The 23,092-nt window shown below is 42.5% G+C and overlaps 3 protein-coding genes across 4 annotated transcripts; 2 read left to right on the top strand and 1 right to left on the bottom strand.

Moving 5' to 3' along the window:
- Window positions 1-848: 848 nt before the first annotated feature.
- On the bottom strand, window positions 849-10,638 carry TBP (TATA-box binding protein). The gene is made up of 8 exons (XM_058801786.1): window positions 10,573-10,638; window positions 8,737-8,973; window positions 7,747-8,078; window positions 6,594-6,681; window positions 4,522-4,613; window positions 3,186-3,353; window positions 2,787-2,881; window positions 849-1,569 (listed from the first exon to the last, which is right to left on the bottom strand). Exons 2-8 carry the CDS (start codon window positions 8,788-8,790, stop codon window positions 1,490-1,492), a joined length of 909 nt encoding a protein of 302 aa, XP_058657769.1. The 5' UTR covers window positions 8,791-8,973; window positions 10,573-10,638; the 3' UTR covers window positions 849-1,489.
- LOC131555434 (sterile alpha motif domain-containing protein 1-like) lies at window positions 10,013-10,756 on the top strand. Its single transcript, XM_058801469.1, has one exon. It carries the CDS (start codon window positions 10,013-10,015, stop codon window positions 10,754-10,756), a length of 744 nt encoding a protein of 247 aa, XP_058657452.1.
- A 1,816-nt stretch (window positions 10,757-12,572) lies between these two features.
- Window positions 12,573-21,733, top strand: PSMB1 (proteasome 20S subunit beta 1). Of its 2 annotated transcripts, XM_058802388.1 has the most exons (7): window positions 12,573-12,720; window positions 13,935-14,042; window positions 15,181-15,262; window positions 15,723-15,852; window positions 17,383-17,489; window positions 18,824-19,021; window positions 21,064-21,733. In XM_058802388.1, exons 1-6 carry the CDS (start codon window positions 12,617-12,619, stop codon window positions 19,007-19,009), a joined length of 717 nt encoding a protein of 238 aa, XP_058658371.1. In that variant the 5' UTR covers window positions 12,573-12,616; the 3' UTR covers window positions 19,010-19,021; window positions 21,064-21,733. The 2 variants fall into 2 exon arrangements, with proteins under 2 accessions (XP_058658371.1, XP_058658370.1); XM_058802387.1 differs by lacking the exon at window positions 21,064-21,733 and having other exon boundaries at window positions 18,824-19,092.
- The last annotated feature ends 1,359 nt before the right edge of the window (window positions 21,734-23,092 follow it).

Raw genomic sequence — 23,092 nt, 5'->3', positions numbered from 1 at the left:
CAAAAGCATGGACAGCCACACAATTATAGCCCAGAGCTCTCAGGAGCATTCCTGAGCTCACAGCACAGAGTGGCACAGCACTGAAGGCAACACAGTGCTTGAGCATATCCTGCACAGCTGCATTAATAACAGCATCTTTCTGGTAAGAGCCATGAAAGCAGTCATCAGAACACCTGGAGAGACATTGGTGTAGAGAGAAGACTGAAGATTAAGGTCACTCAGGATGTGCAAATGGAGTAGTATCAAAGCCAGCCAAAACTTAATTTTGTCTGGAATGAAACACCAACTTAGAAATGAGACCATTGCTTACATTTGGGTTACTTTCAGATAAAAGCTGTTTGAAATAACGTGTAAGTCATAGAGAGGTTATTATTCCTAGAAATTTCCTGAAGGGAAAAAAAAGTTTATTTTTAGCTCTGAGCCTATTAGGCTTCAAGCATCGTTCAGAAGGAAGATTATGTATGTGCTGACTCCAGTTGGAAGGGCTTTGACATTTTACAGGAACACTAATATAGTGAGGCTCTCACAGCTGGTAAAATACAAAGGTAGTAATTTAAAGAAATTCTAGAAGCTGAGCAGGGATCTATTGTTTTAGTCAAGTGCAGCTATTTAAGACTTGCCTGTATCCCATCTGTTGAACATAAGGCAACACATACTCAAACACAAGCTTCTTTAACCAGTTGTCTCTTTTGCTTTAACATGTTGGAAATATTCAAGGTAGACATTGCCAGGGGTGTGACTGCTGGTAAGCAAGCCAGAGCACTGCTAAGATTCTCTCAAAACATGTCACTTATAGCAGTGCATCTGCTATTAAAAAATCTATTAAATAAAACAAGTAATTCAATGTATTTCATTCTACCAGCTGGGTAATTTTAAAATTTATTAAGACAGTTCCCATAGTTGTATAAACAGGGTTTATTGTACACGTGGAGTTGAAGAAGGAAAGAGAAGAAAGGTATATATTATATATATATGTACAGTGAGCCATTTTAATTAATAAATTTATCCTATCTTGCTTAATACTGGAAAGAGGGAATGTGTCTGGCACCAAAGAAATTTAAAATTGAAAAAATTTAAAAGCTAAAGTTCTGAAAATTATAAAAACCATGGTCTTACGGAAGGAACTTAAAACATATATACATGGCAATTAAAGTGGTTTATACACTGAGTGACAGTTGCATTTGTCTTTAAACCAACTTACAGATTTTTCTATTAGTAGAACTGGCATTAAAACTATTTAAAAGCTAGAATATAAATAAAAGTTGGAGGGGCTGCTCCAGCAACAGCCCAGTAAAGCAACTCACAGTAACTCAGTAGACATATTCAAGAAAACAGTTCCCCTTGAGCATCAGGGAAGTAGGCACTAACTGGGAAATAGTCCAAGTCCTGATGTTGCAGTTGCACTGGAAGTCCATTTCTTGTTACTGCTGTGCCATACACAATACCTTTTAAAATATACCCCTGATTTCTCTGAAATGTGTAGAAACTGTTACGTTGTCTTTCTGAATCCCTTTAAAATAGGATAGATGTTTTCAAATGCTTCATAGATTTCTGCTCGTACTTTAGCACCTGGAAAAAGAGAAGGGATTCAATTAGTTTTGTACCTTTTGCCAAATACTTAATTTTAGCTTTTAGAATGTGTATGTGAATGCAACTCTATATAAAACCTACATGTATCCATAAATCCCCATTTTTACAATCCTTTTTAACACATTTCATAGAGAGCTTACATTACCAGCCTTCTCTGTTTAATCTGACAGCTGCTAAAAATTTCACTAGCATCTCTGCCACGATGCTATGTTGCAAATGGAATTTTCATATACGTGATTTCCACAAGAGACCCAACAACAAAGCACAGCCCTGTAGGATGTTTGTGCAGAAAGGCCTAACTGGTGCAGCTTGTTTTGAGAGTGTGAGTATCAGGGGGAGGAAGGTCTGGCAGTGGAGACCACTGCAGAGAACTGCATTTCCCCACACTGCAGGGATGTGATCCTTCTTTTGTCTGTGGGTCTTGCGGGTTTCTTCTTCCTAGTAAGACACAGCATGAGAAAAAATGGAGGGAGTAGGTTGAGCACCTGAGGTTGAGGATGTCCTAGAGCTCAAGTATCTCCCCTTCTTTGGCTGCTGTATCATGGATCATGGTAGCAGCCTGCAACCAAGCTGCCAAAGAAAAGCTAGCTCAAAGTCACATGCTCAGCCACAGAAACATTCTTTCAGATTTTGCCAGGAAGATCTTACATTCTTACAGCTTTTTGGGCACCTGCACACCTGACTAGGGTTCATGATGATTGCTCCTTTGATCTAGCCAAATGTGCTGTTGCTTTCTGCATTCCCATCTGTTAAGGAACATGGCGCAGGTATCTGTGTGTGCAGTGGCAGTGCTGAGCTGCAGGTTGAGCTCTGGGTGAAGCACACCCAGGCAAGAGGCCTGAACTGCTGAATCTTTGCATAACAAAGCCTGGTGCTGAGCCCTCAAGAAAACCTGGTCTGACTCTGTGAGTGGAGTGTGTGGGAGTCAAGCAGGACACCTGCTGGATTTGCTGAAGCTGCCCACTCCAAACAGGCTCTGGTCCTGCTGCAGCTGGTGTGGCTCTGACTGCCAGGGTGGCTGCTGGATGGCTGCACAGGGAAGTTGCCTTAACATTCCATCCATGGAATACTCTATTAAATCTCCTTTCTCAGTACTGTCATCTCTAAAGGAAAAGTACCTGGCAGCTTACGTACCCCTGTCCTCTGTCATACAGTCTAAATCTCACCTCTTGGAGTAAGATACTGTCTTCACTTACCAGTTAAAACCACTTTTCCAGAAACAAAAATAAGCAGAACAATTCTTGGCTTAATCATTCTGTAGATTAAGCCAGGAAACAATTCCGGCTCGTAGCTGAAAGAAAGAGAGAGTATTTAAATGTGCTTGCAGACCCATGTTCCACCCCATCTTCTGGGCCCAGTCCAGACTGGCAGAGCAGATGTAGACTTCCCTGAAACTTGGGGAGGGTAGCAATGTGAACCTGTCAAAACCAAATTTTGACAGGTTCACATTGGGCAGCCTCAGTTACACCTGAGGCAGTGCAGAGATGGGAACAAATATGCAGGTTTCCCTGTGGTGCAAGGGAATAATCTAAACAGATGTCACCTTCTAAGATAGTATGCAACAAGAATGAAACATAAGCAAGCCTTTTTTTTACCTGCTGAACTGCTGGTGTGTGAGTACCAATCCTTCCAGTCTGATGGGAAATTTTACGTCACAGCTGCCCACCATATTCTGAATTTTAAAATCCAAAAATTTTGCAGGAAAACCCAGTTTCTGAACAACTCTTGCATACTTCCTTGCAGCCAGTCTGGATTGCTCCTCACTGAAGTGAGAAAAGGATATCTGTATTACCTGCTCAGATAAGTATTACTTCAAGCAAACAGCATTAAACCACAAATACCTAACTGGGGAAAAAAGTCTGTGAGGAGGGAGAGGGGAGTTCACAGGCAAAATTTTTACATCCAAAATTAACAACTAGCACTGACTGATTTTCATGCTAATTTTGGTAATAGGCTCCTGGACACCATTAGTGTTGCACTCACTGTTCATGACACAAACCAGTAAATTATAAATCCATACCTTTTACATTTTTAAAATAATGATCAGAGTCCCTCTAATGGGACTGTTACTTAAGATTAAGCACCTAAGACTAGATTGTTACCTAAGATTTGACTGTAGAACAACTTTGAACTACTACTGCTAGAAAATACGGATTCCTATAAAAATCTGTCAACTGGCAAAATCTTCTGTTTGATTCAGCCCAGGCATTCAAACATGGGTTTAATACAACTGCACAGCCTTACCCACTGTTGCAGAATTCAGTTTGCTTCAGGTCTGTAAACAGTGGAGAATCTGTTGCCCATGCGGAGTAAGACAACTTGAATTTCAAGTGTCACTAGGCAGAGAAAATGTTCGCCTGTACAGATCTATTCATTCATCTCTGCTCATTAGTTTATTCCTTCTGGATTCCTAGGAGACTTCTTTGGAGCAGAATTTCCCTCCTGCCCACCAGAGTTAAGCTTATGTTTAGCTTTCAATTCTCGTCCTTCAATGGTCACATTAAGAACAGATCAGACTACAGGAACTAGAGATTTGGAGCTCTTGTCCTGTGATGAATGAAGCTATTCAAATATAAAATTCTTCTCTCACCATCCTTACAATTCAAGCAGTTCCAATGCATAGTTGCTGATTTTTTTAATTATTAGAAAAAGTAAGTAACTGCAAGGCCAAAAAATTAATATAATAACCTCTGCAAACCAGTTTATGAGACTGAATGAAAGCGCTTCACAACTAGAACTACCATTTCCCCACAAATTAGGAAGTCTCTTCAATCATAAAGAGGCATTTTCTGTAGAAATGTGTATAATCTGAGGTAACTGTGAAGCAACATTAGTTGTACCTGTACAACTTTGATGTGTCTATATAAACAAGCATCATGGTACAAAAGAAAAGACAGCCTGAGTTAGTTTGCTCATAATGCCTAAACATACCTTTTTGCTCCTGTGCACACCATTTTTCCAGAGCTGAATATCAATGCAGTAGTACGTGGTTCTCTTATTCTCATAATAACAGCAGCAAAACGCTGAAGTGTGAGCATTGAGACTGTTAGTGACATACTGCTGTCATCATTATATTAAAACCAAATCTGCATCATCTAAGTTACACTGCAGTGCAAGGAAAACTAAGGTCAAACATACTTACAGATCACTCAAAGTTTACTTGAAATGCTTAAACTGTAAGTACCTTCAAGCACATACTCAGAAAGGTAGAGCCAGGCAGGAAGGATATTTACCACTATAAACATTCCTGTTTATCTCTCATTACTATATATATATATATAAACCTATGTATGTAACATATAAATAACACTAACATTTGCATCAGAGCAATAGAAACAATTTTTAAAAATTCCTCCATGTGTTGGAATTTTATCTTATAAGTAGGATGGAAGATATCCAAAAAAATGGATTACAGTGTTACAATACCAGTAAACAGAACAGCTGGAGATCAAAGTCCTGTGTAAACAGAAGTCACCTCAGCTACCACTGTGGGACACAGCAGCCTCATTAGCTCCAGCTTTTCATTCTCAGTAAGCATTTTCTAAATATTCTTAAATTCTTTGAAGCAAGAGATACTGGAAACTGAGGTGGGCACACACACACACACACACACACACACACACACACACAAACTCCTGTTTGTTAAATATAACTTGGAACAGCTCACCCTGCAGTCCCATGAATTGTTCTGCTGACACAACCAAGGCGGTAGCGTGGGTTACCCAACAGCACATTTGTCAAAATATGACTTAAATAATACAGCCAAGCAACATCTTTCTTTGATAGATGAATCTACTGACTAAATGTCAGGAGTGTGTTACATAACCCTTCTATCCCTCTGCCATGGAAAACAGTGTTTGATATTGATTATTCTAGCCTACAAATTTTACACAGCCACCTACCCCCTACATTAGGAGTTAGCAAGGCATGCTCACATTTTTGCTGCGCTCATACCTTACTCACAATTATGTAACAGCATCACTGGTATAAACTTACAGTAAGAGTCATTTATCAAATATGCCTGCATGTGTGCTTTAACCTTTAAGAGCAGAGTTCAGGTCAACTGCAGCAAAATACTAAATGCTAAAACAAGAAAAACACACACACCCCAGGAAAACTGAAGCCTTCCCAAGACAAGCCAATTCAACTATGCAACATCTAAACTTTTATTAGTGTCCAGCCACTGTTGTTGCAAAGATAACATTTTCAAGAGGAGCCACCCAAAAGAAACATGAAGCTACATTATTTTTTTGACTTAATGCTCCAGGTCCTTTGCTGTTGTTCAGATTTCCCAAGCTAAAAAGATGCTTCTTATTTAGAACCCTACTACTATTAAGAAGCAGCAGGCAACTTTGAAGTCAATATGTTAAAAAAATCATTTTAATTGGTTTGGTTTTGATCCATTTTAATGTTCCACCAAGTTAGCCATCAGAAGCAATGAGATGGCAGAAGTACTGGAGAAGAACATGAGAGAACATGAGAGAACAGAGGGAAGTGAGACTATGAAAAATAAGTGAATGCCCTGTGACTGTAAGAATTCCAGAGGAGCAGCTAGATGGAGGAAACCACAGCTCTGGCAGAAGTCCAGGACTTTAACACTTCTTTCCTTTCTCCTTGTTGGGAGATAGGGAAAAAGATTTCATCATCAGACATTTCACAGCAATAAGCAAAAGGAGCTCACTGAGCACTACAAACAAATATGCCCATATGAACAGCAGCAGAGGCCACCTCCACCACAAAAAGCTTGGCCAGTGTACTACACTCTTGATTAGGTTTTTTCTAAATCTAACAACTTACAACCTGGTGCACATCACAGCTACTTCAGCATAAAAATGCTTTTTACTAATTTGAATGTCCTAAGTTTATTAAGATTACCCTTTTAACCACAGTGTAAAACTGCAAATATAGCAGGTAGGTTTTTCAGTCTATTGCAGCAGCCTGCAGCCACAACCTGTGCCTTTATTTATCTGTTATAGGATGAACTCTTAATACATTTCTCTTACCTTAGGATTATATTCAGCATTTCGGGCACGAAGTGCAATAGTTTTCAGGTCAAGTTTGCAACCAAGATTCACTGTGGACACAATATTCCTAAAGACAGATCAGAGAAATATATTTAAAAAAAAAATAAGGAATTAATGTGTCTTCCTCATTTTTAACCAAGCCTAATCAATTTTTTTAAATTACTTTGTTTCTCCAAGCAAGTTTGAATGACATCTTTCCTAACACGAGCACTGAGCAGTGTTTTGGCTCAGGAATGTCCTTTTGTAGGGCAGAAGCTCCTAAGGCATAATTGCTGATTCCTCCTACCTCTCAGCTATTATATAAAGTGTCCCATGAGAAGAACCTCTATTTCAGTTTGGGAGGAAAAATTACTGATGCTGAGAGCCCTCATCACAATTGTGGAAGCTGCTGGAAACAGGAGAAAATGAGACAGTACCATCTGAAATTTTCCTTGGTATGTCCTTCAAGGAAGAGGGTGCAAAACTAAGTGGGAATGACCCAGGAGGTAAATGCATTGCCAGGAGATGGGATAGCAGGTCTCTAGATAGTTTAAAAAAGTTACTAGATAAACAATTTTGTTTTCTGGGAAAACCCTGAAATATAAAGGTCCTCAGTGAGGGAAAAAAAGTCAGAAAAATATGAGAAACTACTCTTTCAATTCATGGTATCAACCATTTCTCCTTGTCCCAGCCAAAAATTTCTGAAGTAGTCTCTTTAAAACTGAAGTTCACTGAAAATGCTTCCAGACCTAGTTCTAGGGTTCTTCCAACTAGTTCTAGGATTTTTTACCTTCTCACAAACTCAGAGTTAGGCAAGCATTGGGAAAGGAAACATCTTGAACTCCTAAACTGCAAGGAGTTAAAAATTATGACGGTGTTAAATGAAGACATATAACCCTCCACTGGTATGCTCCCAAGATGTACCGTTGACAAATCACTAAGAAACTGTTTATATTACTAAGTGGTTTAGTAATGAAGCTAAGCTAAAAATAAAGTAAAAATTACTCATATTGCTATAGGAGACTCATAAATTCTCAGGACCTCCCTTCCCACCAAAATGCAGTACCTAATTCCTGATGTGACTTTGGCCCTAAGTCTTTCTTTAAAGGGCTATCTGAGACAGGACATGATGCACTGACACAGGGGCACTCACTGTAGTTGTGGCACTATGCCAGAGCTCTCTGACGCCGGTGTCGCAGGAGTTATTGGAGTCATTGGAGTCATTGGAGAGGAGTACAGAGGTGTGGTTCCTGGTAAGGGGGCTGTGGTAAGAGTCTGTGAATGGAAGAGCTGGGGGGTTTGACCAGATGTTCCCTGTGTGGCTTGCTGTGACGTGGATTGCTGTGCTGCTTGCTGCTGCTGCTGCTGCCGCTGCTGCTCCTCCAGGATGGACAGACTGTTGGTGCTCTGGACAGGCTGCGGTGTCAGTCCTGTGCCATACGGCATCATCGGGCTGAAAATTGGAATTCCCGGAGTCATTGCACCCTGCACAAGAAAACATGACATGAAAACCACAGATCATGATGACTCCATTTTGTTTTTAAGAGACAAAGTTTTTGCGAGGAGTCAAAAATAAATCTGTTAGCTGAGTTGCTCATATCAAACCCGAAGCATATAGTACTAAATAATTAAAATCAGCAAATCCTTGGAAATGCAGATGTTCTACAGAATAAAGTACTACCCAAAGGAATTTAGGGAACATGACATACTTCTCACACTACCTTGCAAGCATGTCTCATCTTTGACCCACAATTTAACTTGAAATTGTCTGAACACCAACTGTGCTCACTGTACTCACTGTCCAGTATTCATAGCCCAGTAACAATCCATTATGTGCACAGTTTAAGGAGCAACCACCAAAATTAAATTAATCTTTCCAAGTTGTCAGTCATGTTTCAACTTAAGAGGAATCCCATCAAGAAATCCCACATATATTCCACGTATGAGAAACCACATGTTTCTTACACTTCTGAATATAGACATCAATGGTTTCAAAATTCTGCTTTGTACTAGTATTATTCAATCCCTAGCAGAATTTTTCAGATCTGCAAACAAAAAAATGTGAAGCTAGATGCAAGAAAGAGAAAGCACTTTCATAAAGGAAATTCAGATCATAGTTACTTTTTAAATAATTTGTTTTTACCTGAGGGGAGGCTAAGCCTTGAGCGTAGGGTGGCAAACTGTTGTTCTGATCCATGATTCCAGTTATTTCTTTGGTGAGGCCAGAAGTATTTCCTTCAATTAATTTAAATAAACTTCAAATCCTAGAGGTTTTTTAACTGTTTAAAACATTCCAGCGAAGCAGCTTTTAAAGCCAAGCTGAAAGTGTTAGGAAAACATCAGCTTCAGAGAAATATGAGTCTACAACACCAACCAAAGCCTGGAAAGAAAAAAAGGAATATCCTGAGAATAATATCTAAACACAAACCCGAAAGCAAGCCTATCAGCTGCTGACTCAGATAAGAGACACCCACGTACAAATACATAAAAGAACATTCACGTGTACGCACACACGCATGCACAATCCATAAAAATAACCTTTTTCAGGCACACTCCACAGAAACTTTGCAGCATGATTCTGCTGAAGTCCCTGGCAGGTCACCTGACTTACATGGGCAGGCCTCTGTCCAACCAAACCCTCCTGCACAAACAGCTCAAGCTGCTGATGCTCCTTCTACTCCAAGCTTCCTTTAGCTGCAAAAGCACTGATTTTTTTAAAGAATTTAATTCCCTTGGCTACTAATTGACGCTTGTAAGTCTCTTCTTGGCCATTTTAAGGCTTGGGCTTTCACAAATTACTTTTTTTCTTCTATGAGAAAAGCATCGCAGCTCAAATCACAGCTAGGGAAACCTCTTCCATCCAATTCCATAAAACAAAGCACTAACAGATTTCAAACTGTAATGATATGCATTTCATGAGAAAAAAAGAAATATGTGAAAACCAATTTCAAGTACACAAGTGAAACATGCAATGATTTTCTCTCATTTTTTAACTATACTTCTGTTGCTGTGTTATGGAAATAAACAACAGAAGTGGAGAATTTAAATGTTATGGTACCAATGATGCAAAATATTACCCATTAATTTCTAAGTTTCTTAATTATTGCTAAGAAATACTCAAGGTCATTATTAGGCCAGAGGTAGGCTACCTGAAAATCTGAAGACAGTCTATTCAGCCTCTCTTTTTTTTAAGATATGAGAGCTTAGAACTATAATAGTATTTACACTGTAGCTAGAAACGCCTGCTTTTTTCCACCCATGACCATAAGTCATTATCATCTTTACCTTCACCAAAGGTATCGAGCAGAGCACCCAGGTTTTACAACGTGGGTACATTAGAGGCCTAGACATAATCCTGGAAGAAACAAAGTCTACTCCTCGACAGCCCATCTATTTAGTAAGGAGGCTGGATACCAGGCATGCCAAAACCTGCACGCAGGGCACCGACTACGCAGAGCTCCCTCCTCTACCCACTTAACGCGGCTTGCTCGGATCTCCACTACAAACGCCCGGCGCCGTTTCGGTCCAGGGAACAGAGTCCAGCAGCCGGAGCCAGCCCGGAGGAGGCCCCGACCCACCCGAGGCCCCTTTCGGGCTCGCCCCCCGCCACACGGCAGCGCTCGGCGTGCGGCCACAGCCCGCCCGCGCCCCCGGCCCTGCTCGCTGCCCGCCCACAGCGGCCCCGGCCCCGCGCAGCCCCCGCCCGCCCTCGCAGGGTCCCGCCGCTGCCCGCGCCCATCCCGCGCCCGCCGCCCCCTGCCCGCGGCGGCGGAGAGAAAGGCGGCCGCCGCCTCCGCGCCACGGGAGTCCCTCCCCTCTCCCCCGGCCGCGGCTCAGGCCGCCCCGGAGTGCGGAGCGAGCCCGGCCCGCGCACCATCCCCGCCCTCCAGGCCCGGCCTGTCCCGCACCATCGCGCCCCAGCGGCCCGGCCGCGGGCAGGGGCGGAGGCGGCCGCGGGGGAGCGGCGGGCACTCGGTACCTGGCGCTCGTTCCGCTCCCGCCGCGCTCCGCGCCCGCCGGAGCCCGGCCGCGCCCCGCCCCCGCGCCACCGGCGCGCCCGGCGCGTCACTTCCCGCCGCCAGCGGGACAGGAGCCTTCGCGGGGAGGAACCTTCGGACATCCAACAAGGGCAAGTGCTGGGTCCTGCACCTGCATCGGCGTGACCATATGCACCAGCACAGGCTGGGGCCGGCCCGCTGGGAGGCAGCTCTGTGGAGAAGGGCTCCTGGTGCAAACAGGCTGTCCATGAGCCAGCAGTGCCCTTGTGGCCAAGAAGGCCAGTGCTATCCTGGATGAATTAGGAAGAGCATTGCCAGCAGGTCAATCCTGCCCCTCTACTCAGCCCTGGTGAGGCACATCTGGAGTGCTGTGTCCTGTTCTGGGCTCCTCAGGGCAGGAGAGACATGGAGCTCCTGGAGCAGATGCAGCAGAGGACTACAGAGACAATTAAGGGTTTGGAGCATCCACTTATGAGGAAAGGCTGAGGGACCTGGGCCTGTTCAGCCTTGAGAAGGGATGACTGAAAGGGAGCCTCATAAATGTGAATAAATATCTAAAGGGTGGTTGTGAAGAGGATTCATCCAGGCTCATCTTGGTGGTGCCAAGCAATAGGACAAGAGGCAATGGGCAGATACTGATGCACAGGAAGTTCCACCTGGATGTGAGGAAGAACTTCTTTACTGTGCAGGTGATCGAGCACTGGAACAGATTGTCCTGAGAGGTTGTGGAGTCTCCCTCACTGGAGATGTTCAAGAACCATCTGGACACAACCCTCTGCCAGGTGCTCTAGGATGGCCCTGCTTGAGCAGAAAGGTTGCCCCAGATGACCCCCTGTGGTCCATTCCAGATCCTGTTAATCTGTGAGGGTCCCTGGCAGTGCACCAGCCCCTCACAGAAGCTGTGGTTCCTCACACTGAAGCTGTACAGACTTCCACACTGTTGTGCTGCAGATCTCGCTGCTGTGTCTGCACAGTGCCCATGGAGGCTGCAGCCTCCACGCCCGTGTTCCCGAGCAGGGTTCCGCCGCTGCAACACACTTCTCAGGAGCACCACGTGTCTCCTGTGTCTCACTGTACCCACCCTGGACTCCCCTAGTGCCTCTTCGAGCTTCTATCCCAGCCCTTCCCACTTGTTTCCACTTGTGCCACGGTGCCTGGCACCACACCCCGTGGCCCACCTCGAGGACCTGGTGAGACCCCATCTGGAGTACTGTGTCCAGCTCATGAAAGGCCTGGACCTGTTGGAACAAGTCCAGAGGAGCCACCAAGGTGCTTAGAGGGATGAAGCACAAGGAAAGGCTGAGATAATTTTGATTATTCAGCCTAGATAAGAGAAGGCTTCAGGGTGACCTACTAGAAAGGTGGAGAGGGACTTTTCACAAGAGCGTATAGTGACAGGACGAGGAAGAATGGCTTCAAATTGAAAGAGAGATGGTTTAGATTGGATATTAGGAGGAAGTTCTTTGCTTGAAGGTGGTGTGATACTGGCACAGGTTGCCCCGGGAATTTGTGGGTGCCCCATCCCTGAAAGCGTTCAGTGCAGGATGGAGCTCTGAGCGCCTTGGTCCAGTGAAAGGTGTCCCTGCCCGTGACAGGACTAGATGATCTTTAAGGTCCCTTCCCACTCCAACCACCCGATGATTCTATGATTCCCGACTCTTGCTCTTCACGGCGGTTCCAAAGGCGCTCTCCCCTACAGAGCAGGAGCCACGCTGCTGCCCAAACACGAGCAGTGTGTGATGGCCTCACGACTAAGCAGCCTGCGCGTTCCCACCAGCGAGCACGCAGGGCAGCGCCGGCACCGGCTCCTGTCCAGGCGCTGCCCCGGGCCCCAGGCACACTCCCTGCCGCAGGCGGATTCCGCTCCACTGCGGCCCTGCCGCCCTCCGACCAGGCCCGGCGCTCGTCGCCCGGCAGAGCAGCCGAGAGGAGGCGGTGCTGCCCTGCCCTGCCCTCCCAGAGCGGCTCCGCTTCCGCCTCCGGTGCCGCCATTTCGCCGTGAGACAGCAGCGATCGGCGGCCGCGATGCTGTCCACCGCGGGATGCGGGCCCTCCCGGCCCGAGGCGGGCTACGGGCTGGAGGCGCCCGTGCAGCACTACCGCTTCTCGCCGTACACCTTCAACGGAGGGTGAGGGCCGGGCGGGCAGCGGGCGGGACAGGGCACCCTTGGCCCGGGGCATCGGGCCCAGGGGACGGCGGCGCCGGGGCTGCCTCGCCTTACTCCTGCTTCTCCTCGGTGCTCAGTGCGGGTTTATCTCCCCTCACGGCCTCCTCTTTGTAGGGAGAGAGCGGCAGCACAAGGAGGAGCTGGGCTCGGGCTTACCTTGAGGCCTTGCAGCCTTTCAGGGTGTTCTTGCCTGTCCGTGTGGCTTTTGCAACACTCGGGCTCCCTGTCAACTGGTCTTAAAGTACGCATCTTTCGTTACCGGCAGGGTTGTTTCTTTATAATGGCTTAGGAAACCCAGGCAATGGTCCTATTACAGAATCACGGAGTTGTTAGGGCTGGACGGGTGTTCTGGAGATCACCCAGTCCAACTCCCCTGCTGAGGCAGGGTAACCTCGAGCAGGTGACACCAGAACGCGTCCAGGTGGGTTTTGAATGTCTTCAGAGAGGAACACTCCACGACTTCCTTGGGCAGCCTGTTCCAGTGCTCTGCCACCCTCAATGTTAAGAAGTTCTTCCTCATGTTGAGGTGGAATTTCTTGTGTTTTAGTTTATGGCCTTTGCATTTTACCATGTTGCTAGTAAACGTGTTACTGGGTTGGATGCTACCTTGCTGTAACTCTTAAAGGCAGGTGATGTTTTACACACCTGAGTTGGTGGCATGATCTGGCCAGGTAGGTTTATTTTTTCTTATGATGACTATTGCTTTTTAAAGGGCATATTTGTTACTTAATGGTGGTACACCTGTGGTGATCACAGTACTAGTTGTTAGGAAGTAACAACACCAGATTTTAAAAGTGACATTTATTTTAGTGTGGTGATACTATTGCTCAGTACTTTGCTTGTTTTAGAAGGATGAGTTATTATCAGGTATATAAAATACCTCATCCATTGGATCTGGTTCTTGCCTGGTGTAGAGTCTCTGTTTTACCAAGTTTCCATACAGTTTAAATCAGAGTAGAGGGGCACATGCATATATTTTCTTCAGTCTGTCTAGTGTCTTCTTCACTAGACAGAGTGAAGATGTAGGGATGTGCATAGTGGGAAACATAGCAAGGAATGTAAGATACTTGACAAAACATGAGTCTGGGTGTAGAATTGCTATCTAGTTTGATTCTGTGTTGCCTAAGAAGATGCTTGTGCTGAAGGCCATGATTGATCAATACTCTTTTTTGAAGGACTGTGCTGGCGATTGCTGGAGAAGACTTCTGTATCGTTGCCTCTGACACACGTCTGAGTGAAGGCTACTCCATTCACTCCCGGGACAGCCCCAAATGCTACAAGCTGTAAGTCCAGATCTGCAAAGATTGAAAAAGATGGAAAATATACTGCTGACCATGTCACCTGTCTCCTCCTTTAAGCAGAATTCTTAGAAAAAAAAGCACAGTAACAAAGTAGATTTTGGAGTCGCGGTGACCTTTGCTGTAATGTAGGATGTGATGTGATGTTGTAAATATAGCCGGATTTCTTATTTCATGCTCTTGAAGTTAAGTGAGAACAGAACATTTTTCACGTGATACAAACCTTAACATGGAGTTTTTTGGCTGGATAATCAGAAAAAAATTAACTGTAGCTAAACCTAATTCTATGATAACTCATTCTGCTTTGTCAGGAGATCTGGTGGTGGTACACAAGTGTGCTCACAGTTATACTGTATTTCTCTGGTTAATTACCTGGCAATTTAGAGAGGTGTTTGTTTTAAGGGAGGTAAACCTATGAATAGTTCCATAATTGAACTTTCTGTGCTCATTTTAGGCTTAGTTTAACTCACCTGGGTAGCATCTCCTTAGTTTACAGCTACACATTACTTGTGTTCATTTTACTGCAGTAGGTCCTTGCCTTGTAGGCTGTCATCAACTACAGAAACTTTTTTTTTTTGTCCGGGTTATTGTTTCTTTTTCTAAATTGATGATATGAAATCAAAATAGCTTGGTTTCCACTGGCTAACTTGTTACTACTATATGTTTGACTCTGATACTGTTTAGATGGAGATTAGTCTGGTGCAGGATACATACTGCTCATGATGACTTTGTGTAATTCTAGTGACAGGCTGAGAGAAGACTTTGTTTTAAGATTTTTTCTGAGTGACTGCTTTGGTTTGGTCAGTGTGTGTTAATGTTTCTAGACTCTTTTCTAATTCTTGGAATTAAAATTTCAAGGGTGTTTTTCTATGGTTAGTGTTCATAAAACATTTCAGATCTGAGCAGACAGCCAAGTTTCTGTAGTGCATCTGCAGCCACATAACTTCTGTTTGTGCTGACAGAGGCTACCAAAGCCATAAATGTCACGTAACCATTGTACAAGCTTAATGCAGCCCTCTGGAAAAAAAACTGAAAATACATTTGGTGTTTTCATGGTAACCTACTGTATAAGAAATTGCTGTAGTTCATGCTAAGTCTAAAATTGCAACAAAATGTTTTTCAGAACAGAACAAACTGTCATTGGATGCACTGGTTTCCATGGAGACTGCCTTACCCTTACTAAAATTATTGAAGCCAGATTAAAGGTAACTGCGAATCTTAGTGTATTTAGAAACTTAGATTCTTAATATTATAAATTATAATACCAATAATATGATATGTTTTAAATATAACTTCTGCTGGTTTTTTCCAAGTTTGTATCATAACTGTTTTGCAAGTGAAAGATCTGGCAGGGAAAATCGGTGCTGTGTTCTTATTAAGTGTGACACCACAAATTTATAGAATGGAAGAGCTGGAAAGGATATTGTAAATGAGGCAACACCTATTAATTACAAAAATTTGAAGATATGTTAATGTTTGTCTTGTAAAGAAGCTTTACCTGTTAGACCAACGTGTTTTCACTAATTGTGCTGGTTAATAATTTTGCTTAGCATCAGATTCTTCTGATGAAGAAGATGATGTAGTGAGGTTACAGAAGATGTAATTCTGGTTGAATGTCAGCTTTTGTGTTTGACTTTCCTCTTGGATGTGCTCTACCACTGGCAGATGTACAAGCATTCCAACAACAAGACCATGACTACAGGGGCTATTGCAGCAATGCTGTCTACAATCCTGTACTCTCGACGTTTCTTTCCCTACTATGTTTACAATATAATTGGTGGACTTGATGAAGAAGGTAAGATTTCAAACAAAAAAAGAAAAAAAGAAAAGGGAGGCTGCATTTCTGTGGATGTACATCTCAGTGTAGTGATTGAATAACGAAGTTTGTGTTGCTATTCCTAGCACCTGCCTTTAGGCATTATGGTACTTACACAGATTGAATACGTATTGTGTATCTGGCTCATTTCCTAGTTTTTGTTAGTCACTTGATTTTCCATTTCTGAAGGTCTAAAAGCCATGTTATAATTATTTGATTACAAATAAAATCTCTAAAGTTAAATAATTAATGCTTTAGACTGGAAAATTTTACAGCTGTTTTGCTGGATTTTTAAATTGCATCATTAAAGTAGATGTTACCAGTAAAATTGTATATGTTTCACTCAGACCTGTGAGTGTGGTAAAGACTATTCAATATGAAGACTTACTCTAGAGACAGTTTTCTACAAACTTACTTCAAAATGTTAACTAACCTCTAATGAAAATCATGACTTCTACCCAGAAGCTGTAGTTTAATGTACAGCCCTTGCAGAACTTACTGGGTTCCTGTCCAGTGATTTGGTTGAGTAGCTGAAATACTGTGTTGTCTCGCTTTGTGAAGGAGCTCAGAGGTGGTCTTGTTTGGATAATTTTTAGCCATTCCATGCAGTTTGTTTTTACCAGTAAGTTATACTGCTCTCCCAGTCTTGCTAAGGCATGTCTGTGATTTGTGGGATCTGGCAGGGGATTAGTCTGCCCTGCATAATGGTAAATCTCAGATTATAAGGGTGTTGTAGCAGCTGATAAGAATCAGTGTGCAGGTTTGCTTGCAAGGACTAAATTAGGGTCCAGCGAGACTGATTGTTGATTTGGCTGGCTTTCTCAGGGCTGTTCAGCTCCTGTGCTCTGCTGCCAAGGGCACTGGCCAGTTAATTGAATTGGGTGCAGCCTGTCTGCACAGAAGGGCTTGGCCAGCAGCTGCATTCTGACTGGCATGTCCTCATCAAACCCTGGTGCTTCAGAGCTCCAGTGTGTCTGCACCTCTGATGTTGGTGCCAGCTAGTAAACTTTGCACCACCTGCTCTGGCTTCAGAGGGAAGTGTGCAGGAGACCAGAGCATCATCCCTGGTTCTGGGAGTTTGATGCAGAGACATCCAGGTGTGCTTTCTGGAGGTAATTCAAGAAATGTATCATTCAGGAACGATGTGTGAGCTGCTTGTTTGTGTTAGCCTTGGAACCCCTGGGGCTCTTTGTGCAGCACTATACTCTAGCTCATCTTTCTGCTTTGATTACTCTGCATCAACACTTTTTCTGTGGTAAGTAGTGTAGGAACTGTTGAAACATGGTTGTGGCTTAAATAAAGAAAATAACCTTGGATATTGTACCAGGCTGCAGCCATAGTGAGTCTTCTGTGAAAGGCATCATCTGAACATAGTCAGTGTTGTTTGGTAAAGGTTTACTGGGATCTGCAGTGTTCCACATACTGCTTATCCAGAGAGCTGGTTTTGTTGAAGATGCTTGTCAGTATTGGGCAGCTTTCTGAATTACATACTATTTTTTTTTTTTTCAGGGAAGGGAGCAGTTTATAGCTTTGATCCAGTGGGCTCCTATGAGAGAGATACTTTCAAAGCAGGTGGATCAGCAAGTGCAATGTTGCAGCCTTTGCTGGATAACCAGGTAAAATAGCTTGTTGGCTTTTGTTTTGTTTTGGTTTTTTTCTTTATCTCAGTAAAGATTTGTGACATTCAAATTAAGGTAGCTTTCTTCTGGAGAATACTACTTTTGAGAGAAGTTTTAAATCTATTACCCAGGTAGGACCTGATAATCCATACATTTATAAATTATGTGGCTTTACTTTCTCAAGAGAAATCAAAGTTTTGCTTTGGGATCTGTTGAGGTTTTTAATACTTTATTTGTATTTGCAGTGCCTGTTTAAAAGGCAGAAATGTTTTAACTGTGGAGTTATGTTTATCCTATAAGTTCTTTGGAGGGGTTTTGGGAGTTTTTTCCTGGCTGATAACATAAATATGCCTGTTACTTAGTATGAAATAATAGCAAATTAAGAAGATAGAATTAATACATACATTTTATCATTTAACATACCCTTGTTTAAGTCTTCAGTTTTGTTCAACTCAGATACCATTTTTAGTAAGAGTGTCCTTACTTAAAACTGCTGGAAACTTATTCAGCTAAATCTGTCTGAAATACTTGAAGAATATTTTCATATTTAGTTGAAGCTGTTAATAATTGAATGGGAGAAATACCAAAGCGTATTTTACTCATTTTAAGTTTTTGACATTGGTGTTGGTATTTAGTCACTTGAATGTGATGCCATCACAGCTTTTGTGCTTAGAAAAGCAGTAAGAGTTCTTGATTCTTACCAGATGAGAAAGGAATAGAATATTTCCTTTTTTTTTAACTTTATTAACTGAAGGAAATACATTCTGCAAAAAACAAGTTGTCATAAAGAATTTTTTATTGCTTATGTGTTTCAGGCAAAACATGGGCCTCTTTTCCTGTTCTGATGGTTAAGTTGATGCTTATATTTATGAGCTAACTTAACGCCGTTTGGTAGGACCAGATATGCTCCAATATAGACTTAGTTTTGAAGTCTAGGTATCTCAGGGAATATTTGCTTTTAAAAAATGTTCCTAACTACAAGTGACCAGAGAAAAAAAGACTCACATGCAGTTCTGGTACTGCCAAACCTGTGAGAAGTTTATGAAGAATTAGATCAGATCCAAATGTTCATTGTGATCTTGTACATGCTGAATGAGCAGGAGGAGCTATGCTGGCTGTATATTGGATCTGCTTCTAGGTAATTTTTGTAAGAGTGTCTGTATTGGCAAAGCTCTCAACTGTAAACTATTTGGAGGAATAGTTTTTCAGCTTCAGGGTTTTTAAAATAGACTGGCCATTTCTTCTTTTTAATTAATCTAAATCTTTTATTCTAGTGCAGAGACTGAATCAATTTTCATAGAACGATAAAATACACTTTTATCTTTTCATAGATCGGCTTCAAGAACATGCAAAATGTGGCGCATGTACCTCTGACCCTGGAAAAGGCTTTGCAGCTGGTTAAGGATGTCTTCATTTCTGCTGCTGAGAGAGATGTGTACACTGGGGATGCACTAAAGATTTGCATTGTCACAAAAGATGGAATTAAAGAGCAAACTGTCCAGTTACGAAAGGACTAATTCAGTTCATGTGTAAGCAAGTTATCTGTATGTACAATTTACCTGTGTTATGAGGACATTTGTCCAATTAAATTTTTTTCAAGAAGTTCAACTACTGTGGTGCTGTCTTTGTTAGAAGTTGTGTTTTTTAGAAACCAGAGCAGTTCGTGGTGAGGAAGCAGCTTCAAGTTACAAGTCAGTTTCCTTCATCTCATCTTAATCTATCGATCAGGCTAATTCTAGTGGAAGTTTAATCCCCCTCACACAATCCCTTATGCTGAACTATGGGGGGATATTAAAATTTAGGCTCACAGACTATTCTAATAATCCTTTCAGTTCAGCCTTGATTTAGTGAGTAAAGCATTTGCTCTGTTCATGCTGCCTTCTCTGCACTTCCTAGCGTGCTTTTCCTGTCTTCTCTTTTATTTCTCTGATGTGCTGTCCTGACATTTGACTTTATTTATTTGAATTGGTCATCTGAAACCAGTATCACTGTGTTACAGGGGTGAATGTTAAATGGAATCTTTCAGAGTTTAGTTATGGACTCTGAATCTGGGCTCACTCTGGATGTTTCTGTTTGGTTAATGCCCAGAATTTGAAGCATTGTCCCCTTGTGGCTACTGATGGAAAATAACTTAGAATGGAGATTTGTGAGTGCGTTTTAATGCCTGGATCCTTTGTTGGGCCTACTGATTCTTGGGAAATTGCTCAAGTGCAGTTTGTTTGATGTGCTGTATCACACTCCCGGATATTGGCTTCAGTATTAGGACCTTTAGAAAAATGGAGCTGCATCATCAAGGGCAAGATAGTTTTCTTTTGTCCAAGAGTCCTTTCACAGTCTGTAGCTCTTTAAAAAAAGACGTATAAAATATTTTGTTTCTTCAGGTGGCACACTAGTTCTGTAAAAGAACAATTTTGCTGACATGCTTGACCCTGTGGTAATATTGTCTCTTGTTTGGGTGTGACTGGCTGATTTCAGTCCAGCATTTTGGGTGCAGTGCTATAATCCAAGCTCTAGCTGGTCTTGACCAGAGACAGTCTCAGGCTTTGTAGACAGTTTAGATAGTGGGTAGCATTTTGAACATCAGTAGTGAAACAACCAGTGGTGTTAAACTCTCCCGAGGTGTTTGCGAAGGCACTTGGCCACTGGGTGCCAGTGTTGGGTCGGGTAAGGAGGGAACAGCTCCTTCCCGGGTGGTTGGGCTGTGACAAAGGCACACAGCATCCCAGTCTGAATAACTCGGTGGCTGAAGTCACTTGGGCACACAAGTCAGAACTTCCAGATGCGTTCAGGTGTCTTAAGGGGATGTTTAACATTTTTAAAAGTCATCTCAGCTGGACAAGGTTGATTGTATGAATGACTGTAGCTGTATGCTGCCTGTACTGAGCAAATGGCACACAATGCAATAATTCTAAGAACTTATTTAAGTTCTAAGAACTTGCTTATTTAAAATACAAATCAGCAATACCGAATTAAATCCATGCTCTGTTACATCTGTAAAATTAAATTAAAGCACCTTAAACTTACCTTTCTTTGGTACCAGATTTATGTTGAATTCCTCAAGCATTTCACAATAGTCTGTTGGAGTTTTTTGCAGAGTTGTTGTAAATAGCATTTCAGTTGCAAAGAAAAGCAGGAGAGGGTAGCAAATTCACATGCTTGCCTTTTGGACAGGCCTGTTTGCAGTATATAAGTTCTAAACAGTAAACAGCAACAAACAAGGGGAACTGTCTAATTTCTATATGAACTAATTCAGTGTTCTTGCAGGATGCCAGACATATAGGAGAATGGCAGTGATTTAACTCAAAAGTTTTGATAAATTTGGCTGCTCTTATATTTAAGGGTGGATTTTACATCCAAAATAAATGCATGTTCACAGATTTTAGGAATTACTGGCTTTAGTTTGATGTGGCTAGGCTTTCCTCTGGAAGTTCTTTCAGGAGAAACACAAGGTAATTAGAATTTTCAGGTGTCCTTTGCAGTCTCAGAAAAGATATAAGAGCAGGTACCTGTTTTGACTCTGTGCCATCCTGTTGGTGCACTGATGTGAGATGGCCATTTTTCTCCTTTTCAGGTTTCCCTGCAGGGTGCATCTAGCTGAAGAACCATCAGGAAAGGAAGCTTTTTCATAGGACCATTGGACTGAAAATACCAAATTTCTTTCACCAAAGAATGTAGCACTGTGTCCACTCCCTTTGTGGATGGGTTTGGAACCAGTGAGATGGGGAGGCTTGTTTCCCACATTTTTAACTTTCCTCTTATGCCTGCCCTGATGCCATCACTGCTTGTGCTCTGAGTGAGGAGTTGCAGGAGTGACAGGAGATGTGTGAGTACAAAAGTATTCACAGGCTGCTCAGCTGGAAGTTACTTGCTTTATTAGTATTAAAACACCCCAAATATCAGATGTATATTATGGATGAAAGGCTTTTTTTTTTTTAATCCACCCTGTTCCCTAGCTTGGTTTGTGAAGATTGTCATCACCTCAGGATGAAAGGTGGGAAGGCCCCAACTGTCTGCAGCTCTCCTTAGTTCCATGCCTGTACTTCCCATGTGTAAATCAGTTTAGTATTCATCTAGCACTGTGTCTGCAGTGTAAATTAACAGTTTATGAAGCATTTTGTGCCTTACTTGGTTACAGAGCTGTCTAGGCAGGCTACAGAGGTGCAGCTAGGCAAAACAATTGTAACAATGCCACTTAGAGGTGCTAGAAGCAAAGAGTTGGGTTTGGCAGATCTACTTAGATGGGGATTAGATATCTTTAACAAAATTTCATGTAAGAGAAAGGAGAGAGAGAGCAAAAATGTTAATCTTGGAACCTTTTATCAGTTTTAAATGTATGTACTTTTCGAGAGAGGGTACGCTGCAGGACTGGAATGACCTTGGAACCAGCACTGCCTAAGGGTGTCCAACGAGAGCAGGAGCAGGCAGCTCCCCTGCACCTGCAGCAGTACTAAGGGCTGCCCTAAGGTGGCAATAGCTGCTTGCTCTCGCGGGTCTCGGCACAATTCCCCCGGGCGGGTGGAAATAGCCATACACACTTCCCAGCGCCCCGCTGTAATGCGCTTTGGGTACTGTTTGTTGAGGAGATGGGAGGCTTTATTTTCATCTCAGCCGAATGGCTGTGTACCCTTGCTTGTGTAAGGGACTGTACAAGGTCACAAACAGGCTTAACAACTAGTTTTGTAAAGCAAAGTCTTCTTCACTAATTTTGGACTTGTTTTCAGCAATATTGTTTATGCATCAAATCCACTTTAAGTACGGAAGAGAGGGCCTGTTACTATGGAAAGTGAAAGTGCTTGACGGGACATAAATGTTGCATATATGCTTCTAAAAACTTAGTTCACTGTATCAGTCAAGGATAAGTTTAATTTTCTTTTAACTAAAACCAAGACTTTATTGAGGCTGAATCATAACATGTTGTTATGTAAACAAAATACCAAACTTTCTCTCTCTAGGGTGACATTTTTTCTATTACACTGACATATGCCTGTAACACTACATATGCCTTAGAGTGATGGGAGCCAGGACCAGGCTGCTGACTAGAGAAAACCATTTAAATGGAAATTATAAAACACTATATAAAGTACAGGAGTTTAAAGTGGTCCTACTGCATCTTACTCCTTTATATTCTCAAGTATTTATTAACTTAGGGGACAAAGTTGTAATTTTCCACATTTGATAAACCTTTTTTGATACACTAATCATACATCCTAGAAAGCTGCTTTGGCAATTTCTTTCTGTATGTTTAGCAATCAATTCAGGATTTTACAAACCTAAACTTGGGGAAAGGTGGCAGAAGCAAGTGGGGACTGATTAAAGCAGCATTCACGTGAATCCAAGCAGATTAAAATAGTCCTGCTTCTCTCCAGTCTAGTTGAAGGTATTTTTTAGGAGTATAAAGCAACTGCTGTCTTATTCAGGGTTCCTTATGGAAAGTCAGGAATCAACTTTTGAGTAGAAGGGGTTTGGAAATGACAGCTTTCAAATTCCTCTTTTCTCTTTCTTTCAGCCTTTGCTTTTGTTTAGTGTGAATGTCCTTTGCTTTTAGGCCATTTGGGGCAGTGGTAAACCAGACAATACGGCACATGGGCCTGAAGTTCACT

Source organism: Ammospiza caudacuta, chromosome 3 (genome assembly GCF_027887145.1).
Source record: "Ammospiza caudacuta isolate bAmmCau1 chromosome 3, bAmmCau1.pri, whole genome shotgun sequence".
Lineage (NCBI taxonomy): Eukaryota > Metazoa > Chordata > Aves > Passeriformes > Passerellidae > Ammospiza > Ammospiza caudacuta.
The sequence above is the reverse complement of the archived record's forward strand: the minus strand, read 5'-3'. Positions and strand labels throughout refer to the sequence as shown.